Source organism: Equus asinus, chromosome 6 (assembly GCF_041296235.1).
Source record: "Equus asinus isolate D_3611 breed Donkey chromosome 6, EquAss-T2T_v2, whole genome shotgun sequence".
In the NCBI taxonomy this organism is placed as follows: Eukaryota; Metazoa; Chordata; class Mammalia; order Perissodactyla; family Equidae; genus Equus; species Equus asinus.
Genome location: NC_091795.1, coordinates 5,185,463 through 5,200,959, shown reverse-complemented (window position 1 = coordinate 5,200,959; position 15,497 = coordinate 5,185,463). Strand labels below are relative to the sequence as shown.

Below are 15,497 nucleotides of genomic sequence, written 5' to 3'. Positions count from 1 at the left end.
TAGATTCAGTGAAATCTCTACCAAAATTCCAAAGGCATTTTTCACTGAAGTGGAAAAAACAATCCTAAAATTGGTGTGGAATCACAAAATACCCTGAATAGCCAAAGCACTCATGAGAGAGAACAAAGCCAGAGGCACCACATTTCCTGATTTCAAACTATACTACAAAGTTATAGTAATTAAAACGGTATGGTACTGGCATAAAAATAGGCACATAGACCAACGGAACAGAATGGAGAGGCCAGAAAGAAACCTCCACATTTACGGTCGACTAACATGTGACAAGGGAGCCAAGAATACGCAAAGGGGAAAAGATAGTCTGTGTATCAAATGATGTTGGGATAACTGAACGCCACATGCAGAAAAATAAAATTGGACACCTATCTTACACTGCTCACAAAAATTAACTTAAACACAGGACCTGCTACCCTAAAAATCCCAGAAGAAAACATATGGAAAAGCTCCTTGACACTGGTCTGGGCAATGATGTTTTGGATATGACACCAAAAGTGTAATCAACAAACGCAAAAATCAACTAGTAAGACTACATCAAACTAAAAAGCTTCTGCATAGCAAAGGAACCATTCCAAAAAGGCAACCTACAAAATGGGAGAAACTATTTGCAAACCATAAGTTGGATACGGGGTTAAGATGCAAAATATATAAAGAATTCATACAACTCAATAATAAAAGAAAAAATCAAGCAATCTAATTAAAAAATGGGCAACAGACATTTTTTCAGAGAAGACATCCAAATGCCCAACAGACAAATGAAAAGATGCTCAACCTCACTAATCATGAGGGAAATGCAAATCAAAACCACAGTGAGCTATTGCCTCACACCTGTTAGGGGGCCATCGTCAGAAAGACAGGAGGCGACAGGTGCTGGGGCTCTCCTCAGCCCAGGCAGCCGCTCCCTACAGCAGCCAGCTGTGCTCTGTGGCCTTTTCTCCACTTCCGACGAGCCAAACCCTCTTGACACCCGTTAGAGTTGATAATTCTCTATATTAAATTTTCCCCATTTACTATGGTTTCTCTCTCCTGACTGGTCCTGATACATATAACATCTGCTAGAAACATTTCCTCAGCAATTAAAAAAAGAACCCGTACAGAGCACAGGAACACCATTTTTAACGCCAGCAGGTTGGCACCATTCATCCAGCTGACAGCTGAAAGGACCGCATGCCAGACCCTGTAACTGCAGAGACGAATTAGATGTGGATTCTGACCTGAGGAATTTGTGACGTAACTCGGGCTCAAGCACATAAGCCAAAACAAGCCTTCGAAGCACTGCGATGTAGGAATACACTGTGTGCGTGCACCAGGAAGGGAGTCCTGGGGACATCAGAGGACTTCGCCCTGCTGGCTTGTCTCTTCTGTCCGCTCCCTCTCTCCCCTGCCTCCCCAGCCTGCCCACCTGATGCCCAGCAGTGCACACTTAGACCCCTGCGCTAGCACCGCCAGCCACTCCCTCCCCACAGGGCCTGTGCAGGCCTCTGCCCTGTGTGCCATCTCCCAGGACAGCCTAGGTCTCCGGGAGTGGAATAAAGGTGGACAAGAAGCAGCCGGTGTGCGCTTGTGGAGGGGGTGTGGGGCCAGAGAGGCAGAGTCCTATGCACGTGGGGACCCTTGGTCTGAACAGAGGTGCCGCCGGCTTCCATTTGTCCTCCTGCCCAGAGGCCACAAATCATCCTGGACCGCCCTTCAGTCCCTAGCCGCTGCTCCCGTCTCCCCCTTGGGAATTCTGCACCCCACCTCCCAGGAAGCTTTGTCAAATGAAAAACAAATACAGACTTAGTAAGGAAAGACTTTATTCAACAAGGTTGTTGCAAGGGATGGAGGGGGACCATTCCAGGAGGAATAAAGCTGCTGGAGCTCAGGTTTGGCAGGAAGGCTCTTCCTGCTGCAGGGAGTAGTGAACGAGGCTGCTGAGGACCAGCTGTGGGCAGGGTGGATGCAATGAAAGAAGGGCAGGTGGGATAATAAATCAGAGAATGATTCACCCAGAGCCCAGCCTATTTTCAAAGGGTCCATCAGGAGGGCTGGGTGCTGGCTCAGGTTCAAGCATTGTGTTCTGATCAATCAGTGGGGGCAAGCAGTTCACCTAAACATTTATGAAACAGGCAAAACACGTGGAGGGTCTATGTCTGGCCCCGTCCTTGGCAAACAGGGGACAGCGTGACTCTCATGTAAGTCAATGGGGAAGGGGGTCTTGGCAACAAGTCCCTTCCTTGAATACGGAGGGCACAGGGAGTCCCTGACCTTCGCTGCTTTCCAGGATCACAGGGCTTGGGTAAAGTTCAACATTGTCACTTTTATCTTTGATGTCCTCTTGGATGTTACCACATGGAGGGAGAGGGAGGGAGGGAGAGAGAAGGAGACTGGCCAACAGGCTGATGCTGGCCTCACCGCATCCTGGCTTCTCTCAGCCTGGGCCTCGGTTGTTGACAACTACCTTCCTCACATCCAAACTCTTATGGAGAGTCTGACTGGGTCGTGTTGCCAACAGCTCACACCCACCGTCCTGTGCCTTCCTTCACAATTCCACAGCCCATGTTCTAGCTTTGCAGCAGCTTCCTGCAAGGCTTCATGGAGGGGTGGAGGAGCATGGCAAGGTGAGAGGGGACAAAGGGCCAGCTCCTTCCCCAGCGGCTTGCTGTTCCCATCAGCATGGCACCTGGCAGCCTCACTCCCCTGCTCCTCTGCCCTGGGGCAGATGCTGCCCTGCAGCTGCTGTCTCCACATTGCTCAGTGTTCCCTTTTGCTCTCCACCTGCCATGTAACCCGTTCCTCATAGCACACTCTTTGTGAAATCCCTGGTGCGGTTAGCTCTTCCTGAATGGATCCTAACTGATCCAGACTGCTAAGTTGCTGTTAAATAGTGTCATATCCTTCTTTCACTCCCTCTTTCCCAAACATAGATTAATCCCACAGGCTGCTAGCCACCTGGACCTGGCTGTCATGGGACATGAGCCCTCTTGGGTTGAACCAGCCAGGGTTACAAGGCCATGTGAACCAAAGGGAGCAATTTCTGGGCAAGGTGCTACCAGAGGCAGGTAGGGCAGATGCCCAGGGTCTCACAGCCTCCTTGACACAGAGCCCAGAAGGGGGTGTTACCCAGAGGACTGGGGGGGCCCATGTGGGAGCCCAGGGAGACAGGTTTGAGCAGCTGGACAGACGGTGTCCCATTAGCCAGATTAGCATACGGGGGAGGAGGATTGGAGAGTGGACATCAGGAGGCCCATTTAGGACTGCTGGATTTTTGTTGCATGTGGACCACACAAGTAGATATTTCCAGCAGATGGTTAGAAATATGATCTGGTGCTTGGGAGAGAGATGAAGGCCCCAGGTAGGAATATGAAGCCATTGGATGTGGCCTAAGCAAGAAGTGCAGTGAGCACACAGGGAGGCTGAGAAGGGGGCGGAGGAGGAAAAGGAAGGAAAACTGAGGATGACATCATGCAGGTGATTAAGAGAGCTGGTCCAGCACCGGGGACGGAGAGTGAGAGTCAGAATGTGGCAGAAATAGGTGACAGTAACTCTCACTCTTCCCGAACTTGTCTCATCATCTTCAAAAGGGGGAGAAAAACCATGACCTTTTCAACTATTCTGAGGCTGAATGAAATAATAATGTAATAACATAATGCACTCAGTGCCTCACACATAGTATGTTAACCATTCTCATATTAAATAACAAATGGTCTGAAACTCAGGAAAGCCTGGGATTTTAGCCCATTCACTCCTGTTACTCAGGAAAACACCACGTAGAAAGTGGGAACTGAGGAAGATATGAATAGATGATGTCTCTCTTACCTGGATGTGGAAAGTGTCCTAGCAAATGGGTCCTAGTCCTGTCACCCAGAAAAAGGAGAGACAATAATCTGTCCATCTTTACACATCAGAGGAAGCTATGGAGATCAATAGTTTATCTAAACCTGGAGATTATTTTTATAGTTGGTATGTCATCACTTGTGCTTATGGACACCATGCACTATTTCAGTTCCTGTGCGGCACTTCCATGTAAAGTAATCCTGCATCTTATTTTTACCCAAATGATAGATTTCTAAAAGAGATCAACAAGTTTTCCTTAAGTCAGCCATCTATGCAAGTATTCAATTATGCTTTGTAACACTCTTAAAAATCTCTCAGCATTTTCTGGGCAATCTCAAATGATTTCCTAAATCCTCCCATCTTAAATCAGCATTACCCACTTTGATACCGGGTAAGCCTCAGATTTGCTCAGAAATTTGCACAGAACCATTGATGCTCATCAAGGAGACAGCTATCCTAACAGCTGACTAAGACCACAGCCACATATGACTCACAGTGATTTCTTAGCAGCATCTGCTGGTGGGAATCATAAGCACCCCAGATTTGAAAAGGAAATTATTTTGGTTATGGCAAACTGTATGTATTTTCACTAGGAAAATTCCAGCACCGGATAAAGATTTTATTACTTTTGTTGTTGTTGTTGAATGAGAAGAAAGAAATGAAAATGGTTCACATTTAAATGGATGGTTCTTAAGAAGTAAGCATCTGAAAGACCAACATTCCCATTCACACTGTGAACTGTGTGTGCGCGGGTGACCTGGGAACCACAGAAGGAGTAGCACGACAGTGACACAGCCTTTTTTGTTATTGCACTATTCTAAGTTTTATTTGCATCTACTAGTCAAGAACAGCAAAACATTTATCTTCTAAAGCAGAAAGGTTGACGTGCAGTCCCACGGGAAAGGCTGATAGAACCGTGGGTCTGAGAGGCTGTCGGACGAGATAACATAGTGCAAGGGGACGTCTGTACTCCGAAAATATTCTTCACTCAGTGCCAATTGGTTTGGATTTTTTAGTACAGAATGACTTTTAAAACATTTTTAAAAAAGGAAATTAGCTCTTAGCAAATAGAAACAGGTAAGAATATGAGCTGAGTTCACTTATTTCACACAAACATAATTTGTAACCAGAACATATCCTTTGCCCATTTTTTGATTGGGTTGTTCGGTTTTTTATTGTTCAGTTGTATGAGTTCCTTATATATTATGGAGATTAACCCCTTGTCAGATATATGATTTGCAAATATTTTCTCTCAATTGGTGGGTTGTCTCTTTGTTTTGATCCTAGTTTCTTTTGCCTTGCAGAAGCTCTTTAGTCTGATGAACTCCCACTTGTTTTTCTTTTGTTTCCCTTGTCTGAGAAGACATGGTATTCGAAAAGATCATTTTTAGTTTGATGTTAAAGACTGTACTACCTATGTTATCTTCCGGAAGTTTTATGGTTTCAGGACTTCAACTCTTTGATCCATTTTGAGTTTATATTTGTATATGTTGTAATATAATGGTCTACTTTCATTCTTTTGCATGTGGCTGTCCAGTTTTCCCAACACCATTTATTGAAGAGACTATCTTTTCTCCATTGTTCTTGGCTCCTTTGTCGAAGATTAGCTGTCCATAGATGCGCGGTTTTATTTCTGGGCTGTCAGTTCTGTTCCATTGATCTGTGTGCCTGTTTTTGTTCCAGTACCATGCTCTTTTGATCACTATGGCTTTGTAGTACATTTTGAAGTCAGGGATTGTGATGCCTTCAGCTTTCTTCTTTTTTCTCAGGATTGCCTTAACAATTAGGGGTCTTTGGTTGCCCCATATTAATTTTAGGATTCTTGGTTCTATTTCTGTGAAGAATGTCATTGGGATTGCACTGAATCTGTAGATTGCTTTGGGAAATATAGACATTTTAACTATGTTTATTCTTCTAACCCATGTACATGGAATCTCTTTCCATCTCTTTATGTCAATGAGTTCAGGAGCTACTTCACAAAAGAGATTGAAACTATGAAGAAGAATCAATCAGAAATATTAGAGATGGAAGAGATACAGCAAAATATGGATTTCCTGAATGCTCGAGTGGACATCATAGAGGAGCATATCAGCATAATCAAAGATAGACATGTTGAAATGCTCCAGAGGAGGAGAGAGAACTAAGACTAAAAAGAAATGAAGAGAGCCTCCGAGAAATATCTGACTCAATGAGGAAATGCAACATAAGAATTACAGGTATTCAAGAAGGAATTCCAGTTCTGTCATTGTCCCCTCAGGTCATTCACTTCTCCAGGCCTCAATTTCCTTATCTGTCCAATGCAGATAGTAACACCCGCCCATCTGCCTCCTTGAGTTCAAACAGGAAAGTAAAAATTAGAACAGTCTGAAAATTACTAAGTGCTTTAAAAGCAACTCAGAGCTGGGAGGGCACCAAAATAACCAACTATATTTAGGCCAATACTATTGAAATGTCTAAGACCAAAGTTTCTTGTTGTTATGTTTTACCTGATTGAAGTCAAATAATTCAGGTGAGTTGGTGTTGGATATAATTCCCAGAAGCCTGCATCCATGCAGCACTGCCTGGGAGCGGGAGGGGGACTCTCCCTGATTCTGTGCTTTAGTTAACAGGCTCATCTGGCTCTCACACTAAGCTTAGCCTTTGTCAGCAATAAACGTGGTATTTTGGCCTCCAGCTACCACACTTCTAGTTTTCAATTTCTTTCAGAACTCAGGTGAGGAAGACGGGGGCTATCCATTAGGCCCCTGAAAAATTCTAACATTTAGGGCGTGGGACAGGAATACTAAAAAATACCAGAGAATGGATGACGCAGACCAAGTAACGCATGGGGAAGTGTTGTGGGACCAGGTGTGTGGACCTCAGTATGTGGGCATTGTTCTTCTTTCTTTCTAAACATTTGTTGAAGTACTGCAGAAAGTGTACATATAAATGTACAGTTTGACAAATTTTCACTAAACAGTAACGCGCACGTGACGAACACGAAGATCCAGAAATTTACCAGCACTCCAGAATCTCCCCTCAGACACCCTCCGGTCTCTACTCCTCACCTGGGACAATCATTAGGTGGGCTCCTAGCTACACAGAGTTGAGGTGGGCGGGGGGCCTGTGGATTGTTGTGCAGTCGGCTTTTGACTTCTAGCCTTGGGCAGGAGAATTCAAGGTTTAAAGAGCATGCTGCTTTGACATTGGGGGGGACTGCTTACTTGTAGTGGCTCTGTCCACAGGCAAGTGACTTTCCACAGAGGCAGGAATTTAAGCAAAGGCTGCTTGGGCCTCAGCAAAGGCACAGGCCATTTGCGTGACCCCACGAGAGGATGGGCCTGTGGAGTACCTTGACCCTGACCTTAATCCTGAGCTGCAGTTAGCAGAGGTGTGTGGCAGCAGGATCCTGAGTACAAAACCAGAAAATGCAGGACAGCTGTTGAGGCGGAAGGGCGAAGGTGCAACAGGGCCTAGGAGGCAACTTAGGGAAAAGAGATTCCTTGCACAGGGAGTGTGCTTTTCAACTTCAGGCATCCAAGGCGTGCATGAGCCACATCCCACTGTTCTTAAATGATTAGGTGGGCAGTGGTACTCCACAACCTTCCTACACTCATTATTGATTCTAATACTTTGTCTACAGCATCATTTGCATTTACTACAAACACAAACACATCACAGGTGAATACTGAGTTTTTTGTTCCTTTCCAGTCCACCTTCATTTTTTTGGCTACAACCGCCAGTAAAACGCGTAAAGGAAGAGGGTGATGGTGGCAATCCTTTGCTTGTCCCATGTCCGAAAGAGATGGCTTTCAGTATTTTGCCAGTAAGTATGCTGCTTGCTATGGGTTATCCTCTGTAGACATCCTTAATCACATTGACAAGGTTTCCTTCTATTCAGTGTTCTGAGTCCTTTTTTGTCTGTTTTTTAAATCTTGAAAAGATGCTAAATTTTACCAATATTCTCTGATCTACAGGGATTACCATATGATTTTTCTTTTAATATTCATGCTATGAATTACATTAATCTTCTAATGTTAAAACCACCTTGCATTCTTGGAATAGACCAACATGGAGAGGAAGTACTGTCTTTTTATTTATATATATATATTCCTGGATACAGTCTGTTACTATTTTGTTCAGGATTTTATGCATCTCTGTTCACGTACGAGATCAGATTATAATTATCCTTTCTCAGAATGTCCTTATTAGGCTTTGAAATGAAAGTCATACTGGCCTTATAAAATGAGTTTGGGAATGTTTCTTTTACCCATTCTGTGGGAATGTATTTTTCTATTGCTGCTGTCACAAATTACCACAGACACAGTGGCTCAAAACAATATAAATTTCTTCCAGTTTTGGTGGTCAGAAGTCTCTCTTGGGTCTCACGAGACTAAAATCAAAGTGTCTGAGTTCCTTCTGGAGAACCCGCCTCCTTGCCTTCTCCAGCTTCTGGGATCCACCCACATTTCTTGGCTCACAGCCCCTCCCTCCATCTTCAGAGCCAGCAACGCTGCATTTCTCTGGCCCTGCTTCAGGCCTCACATCTCCCTCGGACCACAGCTGAGGGACTGTCAGCTCTTTATGGACCCACGTGATTAGACTGGGCTCCCCAGACGAGCCAGGACCATCTCCCATCTCCAGGCTGTAAACTGAACTGCACCCACATGGCCTCTTTATGGACCTACGTGATTAGACTGGGCTCCCCAGACAATCCAGGACCGTCACCCGTCTCCAGGCTGTGAACTGAACCACACCCACACGGCCTCTTCTGCCAGGTAAGGGACATAGTCACAGGATCCAGGGATGAGGACATGGACATTTTTGGGGGGCGAGCATTTTCCTACCTGCCACAGGAACTGTGAAAGAATGGCTTTCCTCTTTACATGTCCAGGCAGCATTCTCAGATGAACGTATCTTAGCCTAACCTTTATGGGGATTTTAATTATGATTTTCTATTAGTTTTTTTTTTTTTGAGAGAGAGACATTATCCCTGAGCTAAGTGATGCCAATCATCCTCTTTTTGCTGAGGAAGCCTGGCCCTGAGCTAACATCGTGCCCATCTTCCTCTACTTCATATGTGGGACGCCTACCACAGCGTGGCTTGCCAAGTGGTGCCATGTCCGCACCCGGGACCCGAACCGGCTAACCCCGGGCTGCTGAGAAGCGGAGTGTGGGCACTTAACTGCTGTGCCACCAGGCCGGCCCTATATTAGTTCTCATATCAGTAAGTTAATTTCTTAAATGAATTTACCATTTCTTCTATATTTTCAAACATTGACAACGTTTTAACGTCTATAGGATCTGTATTGGTATTCTTTTTTTCATTTCCATTGTTTTTGCCTTTTACTTTTTAAGGAAAAAATCAGGCTTATTGAAGTATAATTTACATACTCTAAAAAGTGTTCTAGGTGTATAGTTGCATGAGATTTTACAAATGTATGCAGCCCTGGAACCACCACCACGGTAAAGATAGAGTATTTCTGTTACTGAAACCAAAGTGGGCTCCCTCCTGGCGAGTTAAATCAGACTCTCCACCAGAAGTCGTTGTCTCACAAAGTGAAGTGTGTTTGCAGCAAATAGGAGCCCCTGAGGAATCATTTCCAGAGTCGCGGTGTCCCCGAACAAAGGGAAGCAGGGACATTCATTTCAGACAAGGAATGAATACTCCAAAGGGAGAGGTGGGAATCCTCTTGCACAAGCTCACTTGGAAAACGCGATTCCACGTACGCTGCAGGTGGTGGCAACCAGGCCCACCCTCCTCCTGGAGAGCTCGTAGCCTTAAAAATAAGGCAAAGCTCACAGGCAAGCTCTTGTGGTGAGGCCTGGACTCGTTCAGGGAGGTTGCTGGTGGCATCTCAACATAAAATAACAAAACGGAAAAAACAACTTGGAAAAACATTAAATGCTTCCAAATCCACCCTTGAGTTCCTTGGGGGAATTAGTTGGTGGCATTTGCACCACTCCCAAAGGCTCCCCTGTGTGCCTCTGCAGCTTTCTGTCCTCGTGTGTTTTGCTTTGACAAACATGTCATATAGATGGAGTCATATAGCATACAGCCTTTTCCGTCTGGCTTGACTTAGCATAATACTTTTGGGTTTATTCATGTCTCTGTATGTATCAGTAGTTTGTTCCTTCCCACTGTGTGATAAGCCACAACTCATTTATGCCCTCATCATGGACATTTGGGTAATTTCAAGTTTGGCAGATCATGAAAAAAGCTGCTATAAACATTTAAGTACAGGTCCTTGTATGAACAAATATTTTTATTTATCTTAAATATATTTTTTAGGACTGGAATTGCTGGGTTGTATGGTGTGGTAGGCAGAACAATGTCCTCTTAAAGATCTTAATGCCTGGAACCTCTGAATGTTAGGTTACATGACAAAGGGGAATTAAGGCTGCTGATCAAAAAAAAAGGCTGCTGATCAGCACATAGGGGGATTATGCTGGGGCCCAAAGTAATCACAGGCTCTTTCAAAGTGGAAGAGGAAGAGGAAAAGAGCAGACTGATGCAATGTGAAGACTCAACTTACCCTTGCTGACTTTGAAGATGGGGTAAGTAAGGGTGATGAGCCAAGGAATGGGGGCAGTTTCTAGAAGCTGGAAAAGCCGAGAAAGGGATTTTCCCCTAGAACCTCCAGAAGGAACAGAGCCCTGTCCACACTTGATTTTAGCCCGGTGAGACCCAGGTCAGCCTTCTGACTTCCAAAACTGAAGAACAGCTTTTAAGTCACAAGTTTGTGATAATTTGTCCCAGCAGCCACAGAACACTAATACGCATGGTAAGGGTATAAGAAGCGTCAAAGTGCCAGAGGCTGACCCACCGGCCTGCTTACCAGCAGCGCAGCGCTCCAGCCACTCCATGCCCTTCTTTCTTGGGGAGTGTCAGGTTTGTTGCTGTTGTTGACTTTTCATTTTAGCTGTTCTATGCCGCTCTCCTTTCTTCTTGGTCATTCTTCTCATGGTTTATCAATCTTGATAATCTTTTAAAAGTAGAGGAACTTTCAATATTTTTTTTTCTACTTCATTAATTCCTGTTCTCATCCTCATTATTTTTCTTTGGGTTTAGTTTACTATTCTTTTCCTAACTTCTTGAGATGAATATCCAGAACATTGGTTTCCAGCCTTTTTCCCTCCCAATACTAGCATTTAGGACTATAAATTTTGACTCTAAGAATGACTGTAGCTGCTTCTCACAAGTTATGATACACAATATTTTCATTATCATTCAGTTCAGTCCAAAATATTTTCTAATTTATTTTTTGATTTCTTCTCTGATCCATGGTTTATTTAGAAATGTATTTCTTAATTTCCAAACATATTGGTATTTTTTAATTATGACTGATTTCTATCTTAATTATATTATGATCAGAGAACATAGTCTGTATGATTCCTTTAGAAGGTATTGAGGCTTACTTTATAGTAGTCAAACATATAGTCAATATTCATCAATGTTCCAAGTATACTTGAAAATCGTGTATTCTGTGATTCTTGGGTACACTGTTGTGTGTGTGTTCACCAGGCCAAAGTTGGTGAATGTTTTCTTCAAGTCTCCCACAACTGTACTAATTTTTGGTCTGCTTGTTCTATTACACACAAGAGTGTGTGTTAAAATCTCCCACTGAGTGTGGATTTGTATATTTCTCCGTCTCGTCATCAATTTTTGCTTTCAACATGCTGTTATTGTATTATGTGCATACAAACGTGGAATTGTTACCTGTTCTCTTATTTGAAGTCCCCATCTTCATCCCTAATAATGCTTTTTGCCTTAAAGTTTTTTTTATTATATAGAAAACATAGGTACGCATTAGCGTTTGGACAGAGTTCGCATGATGTACCATTTCCTGTGTCTATAAAGACAGAGAAAGTTTTAGACCTCTCTCTTGTAAAGTGCATAGAACTGATCTTTTAAAACTTTTATCTAAAAAAATTAGAGCATGTAATCCATGTAATTGCTGATTTATCTAGATCTGAACCTACCACGTAACTGAACGCTTTCTCATTGTCATACCTGTTTTATTCCCTTAATTTTCTAGTTTTCTTTTGGATTATCACTTATCAGACTAGTTTTCCTTCTACTGGCTTGAAAGTTAGACACTTTACCCAACTTACATGCACTCTTACTGAGGCTCTTTTACCTGGCTGACTGGCACTTCTATCCTCGCCCCAGATCACTCGATTTACCCTGTTCCCCAACTTACATGCCACCAGTTCTCTCTAGCTTTCCAATCCACAAGACATTATCATTCACAACATCCACAAGACACAATCATTATTCATTCAGATTTATCCACATGACTGCCACTTCCATTACTGTGTACTCCTTTCTGCATCAGTGGTTTTAGACACTGCTTATGCTCTTCTACTGCACACTCAGTGTTGACAACTACCGGCATGGACTTAGTCCCTGGCCTGGAGAACCTCCTCCCCCAGGACATCTTTCCCATGAACTCTGGAGGGGTATCTGACCACAGGAGGTCAACTCTTCCTGTGGCTCCTACTGCCTGCTGATTTGGGTTTATAACTCTTTCTTGATCTGTTCCTTACCTACTTCTAAAACCTCACCTTTACTCGTGGCCCACATCTCCCCATACTTGCTATTCACATTTTGCTACTTTCCAGAGTACAAAGGTTCTACCAAAACGTGCCACTGCTCGTGCCTGGACTGCCTTTCTCCATTCCCGTATCTGAGAAGGTGTTCCTGCTCCCTCAGGACCAGGCCCTGCCCTGGACGCTGCCTGTGCTCTGTGGTGGAGGCGGAGCTCCTGAGGGCACTCCACGCACAGCCTGCTCTCGTCTCGTTGCTGCTCTGGCTGCTCCACGAGAGCATAGACAGCTTTAAGCAGGTTTGTGTCCCATTTCCTTGCCCAATAGGAAAATGGGGCCTAAATTGAGTTTATTTTCAAAATAGGGATAACAGTAATCCCTGTAATGTTGTTTCCTTTGCATCCATAGTCTATTTGAAAGAGCTTTAAAAATCAAAGGCTGTATACACAGATGCATGGTTGGTAGTGAGAGGCAATTCTCTTTCACATGCTTTATGGAAAAAAATTGAAGAAAACATGTCTAGCTTTATTTTGCTCCCAGGCAATTTATGAACTTAAGCATCAGTGGATAATATGTCACTTTGTAACCTAGACCCTGAGTAGGGGAGAATAAATTAGCTTTCTAAGGAGAAGTTGAACATTATGGTGCAATTGTTTTAAAATTTTTCTTTCTTTGCGTGGCAACTCTTTTAAAATGAAACCTTACATGAATCCCAAATATATGAAATAAATGAAAGATTCACACTGTGGTTGAAACTCATGTGGTGAGTCTTTCTCACAGCAATCACCGGTGCACAAAATGATTACCCTTCTGTTAAGTTCAGAGTCTTGGGGAGGTTTCAATAATCTTTTCAACTAGAAACTTGAATCACTTTGTTTTAACATGCCAACCACCAATATGGCATTTAACGGTGATTCTATTACAGTTTAGGGTAGCTGTTTTATACACAGTTTGATATAATGTGGCTACAAATATCCAGCAGTCACATCAGGTCCCCGAGCTCCGGGATGATGCTCCTCAGCTAACGCTCAGCACTGGGGCAGGAGTTGGGCTCTATGTGGCAGGCCACCTGTCCACAGGGGCGCACCACCTCTCCGGCTCCCACTTTCCAGAGCTTGGGCATTACTGATCCTGAGAAGAAAGTTCAGAGCTTTTTCTGCAATACTTGTAACTTACTTTAGTAAAGTTTTAAAAGGTTAGGAGATGTTTGTGAATTTCAAATGCAAAAATGGAATTTAAAGTGTCCAGATAAATTGTGCTACGAAATAAAGGTTTTATTTACAGCCTATTATACAACTTCACGAAAAAACACATTGCTCAGAATCTGACATAGGCTAAGTAAAACATTTTGTTGTCTAAAAAAAATACTGGTAATATACCCAAGTCTTAATTCAAATATATAATTAGATGAATTAGTTTTGATAAAATGTTTCTTAAGAAGACAGTTTGCAAAAAGAAAAGTTAAAGTAATTTAAATACATTTTAGTAAATATGTAGATACATTTTGTCAGGATTAAATGTCAGTTTTATTTAAAATATTCAGTACAAAGTATGAAAACTTATAACCTATGACCATTAAGAAAAAAGTTAGAAACCCACTAAATTGTTCTGAGAATACTACTAAGGCACTGAATTCAAATATCCCTTAGGATATGAATTATCTAAACTCTTGTATCTTTAACATTCAGATGTTCATAGTTATTTTCTTAAGAAATATTTTTAAAAAGATGATTCAACCTTATTATTTATTCCCCTGGAAGACAGAATTTTAAACAAGTATGTAATACATCCTAATGATAATAGTCTGATAACATCCAGGTTCAAAGGTATTTGTCACTAGAAAAGGGATTTATATACCTGGATGTTTTTACTTTTAAACATATTTTGTTTCATCACAACAATACATCAATCACAATAAAGCATACTAAAGCATGGAAGGCCACTATGTTATATAATTTGATACAAAAACTTAGATCATGTTACCATTTGGATAACTGTATCAAAAATTTAAAAGTTCCATAAAACTATTGAGAGGTTAGTGTTTCAGGTACGTAATACATTTTCAAACTTATCCCTAAAACTTTACCTTTAGAATGCAGAAAACAAAGTTTCATCTTGGAATATAAATGCAATCAGATGGCCATCATATGAATGAGCTCTGTATTTTCAATGGCACCGACACTTTGCTCTGTGGTATAAAGCACTGCAAAGTGACAATAACTGGGCAGTAGGAGAAATGATCTAGATTCATCACAAGCCAGCAACTTAAAAACTTCTAACAACACTCAAGACGTAAGTGATGCCCACTCTGGCTTATGTATCGCCCCTACACTTAAACATATTTTTCCATAAATGGTAATTACTGTGGCCATTTGCCAGATATAAAATAAGTGATAGAACAAATAAAAACAGCAAGAAAATCAAAGCACACTTCTAACATTTTAATAACGTTTGCTTGTGATGACTTTCTGTGATCTGGAACCTTTGTTTTACATAAAATTGGAGCTGGAAAGAGAAAAGAAAACTTATTATTGGTACAATAGAAAATCACAGGAAATAAAAATGACTAGAATCATTAGTTTTACAAAGCTTTTATAGAAAGAGCAAATATACGTCTAACATACTATAGGATATCTAGCTATGAAAACAGAAAAAAACACCAAACTCTGTTATCTTGAGAATGAATTCTGAGCTCTCAAAAAACTATGGGCTTGGCCCTGATTTTTGTGCACAGACTAATGGTTCTCAAGTGGAACAGGGTGACAATTTCTACAAGATAAATGTAAATTGTCTTTCATGTATGGAATAAAATTGGGGAATCCAATTTTAGTAACACTGCATTAAGATGAAAGGATAAGAAGGTAAAAGGTCCCTTAGCTTTATAATTCAAAGAATACTGAAAAGCAGTAATAAATTATATTTCTAGTTTATCCCTTGAAATTCAATGCTTGAATAAAACAGCCTTTATGAGTTGTATTCATTCTTTCGACAAATAACTGCATGCCTACTATGTACTAGGCACTGTTCTAGGAGCTGGGGATGGAATGTCAAGGAACAAAACAAAGATGCGTGCCCTTGTAGAGATTACATTAAAAGATCATACATGAGAATTCCTTCTTTCTTCCCAAACTATATAA

At 42.1% G+C, this 15,497-nt stretch overlaps 1 protein-coding gene across 5 annotated transcripts in view; it reads right to left on the bottom strand.

The window, feature by feature from the left end:
• Nucleotides 1-13,613: 13,613 nt before the first annotated feature.
• SEPTIN10 (septin 10) overlaps nt 13,614-15,497 on the bottom strand; it is a 67,364-nt gene continuing 65,480 nt past the window's right edge. For all 5 annotated transcript variants that reach the window (XM_070511470.1, XM_070511468.1, XM_070511469.1 and 2 more), the window contains one exon: nt 13,614-14,865. In XM_070511470.1, coding sequence (XP_070367571.1) covers nt 14,850-14,865 — 16 coding nt within the window. In that variant the 3' untranslated portion in view covers nt 13,614-14,849. The remainder of the gene's footprint in view (nt 14,866-15,497) is intronic.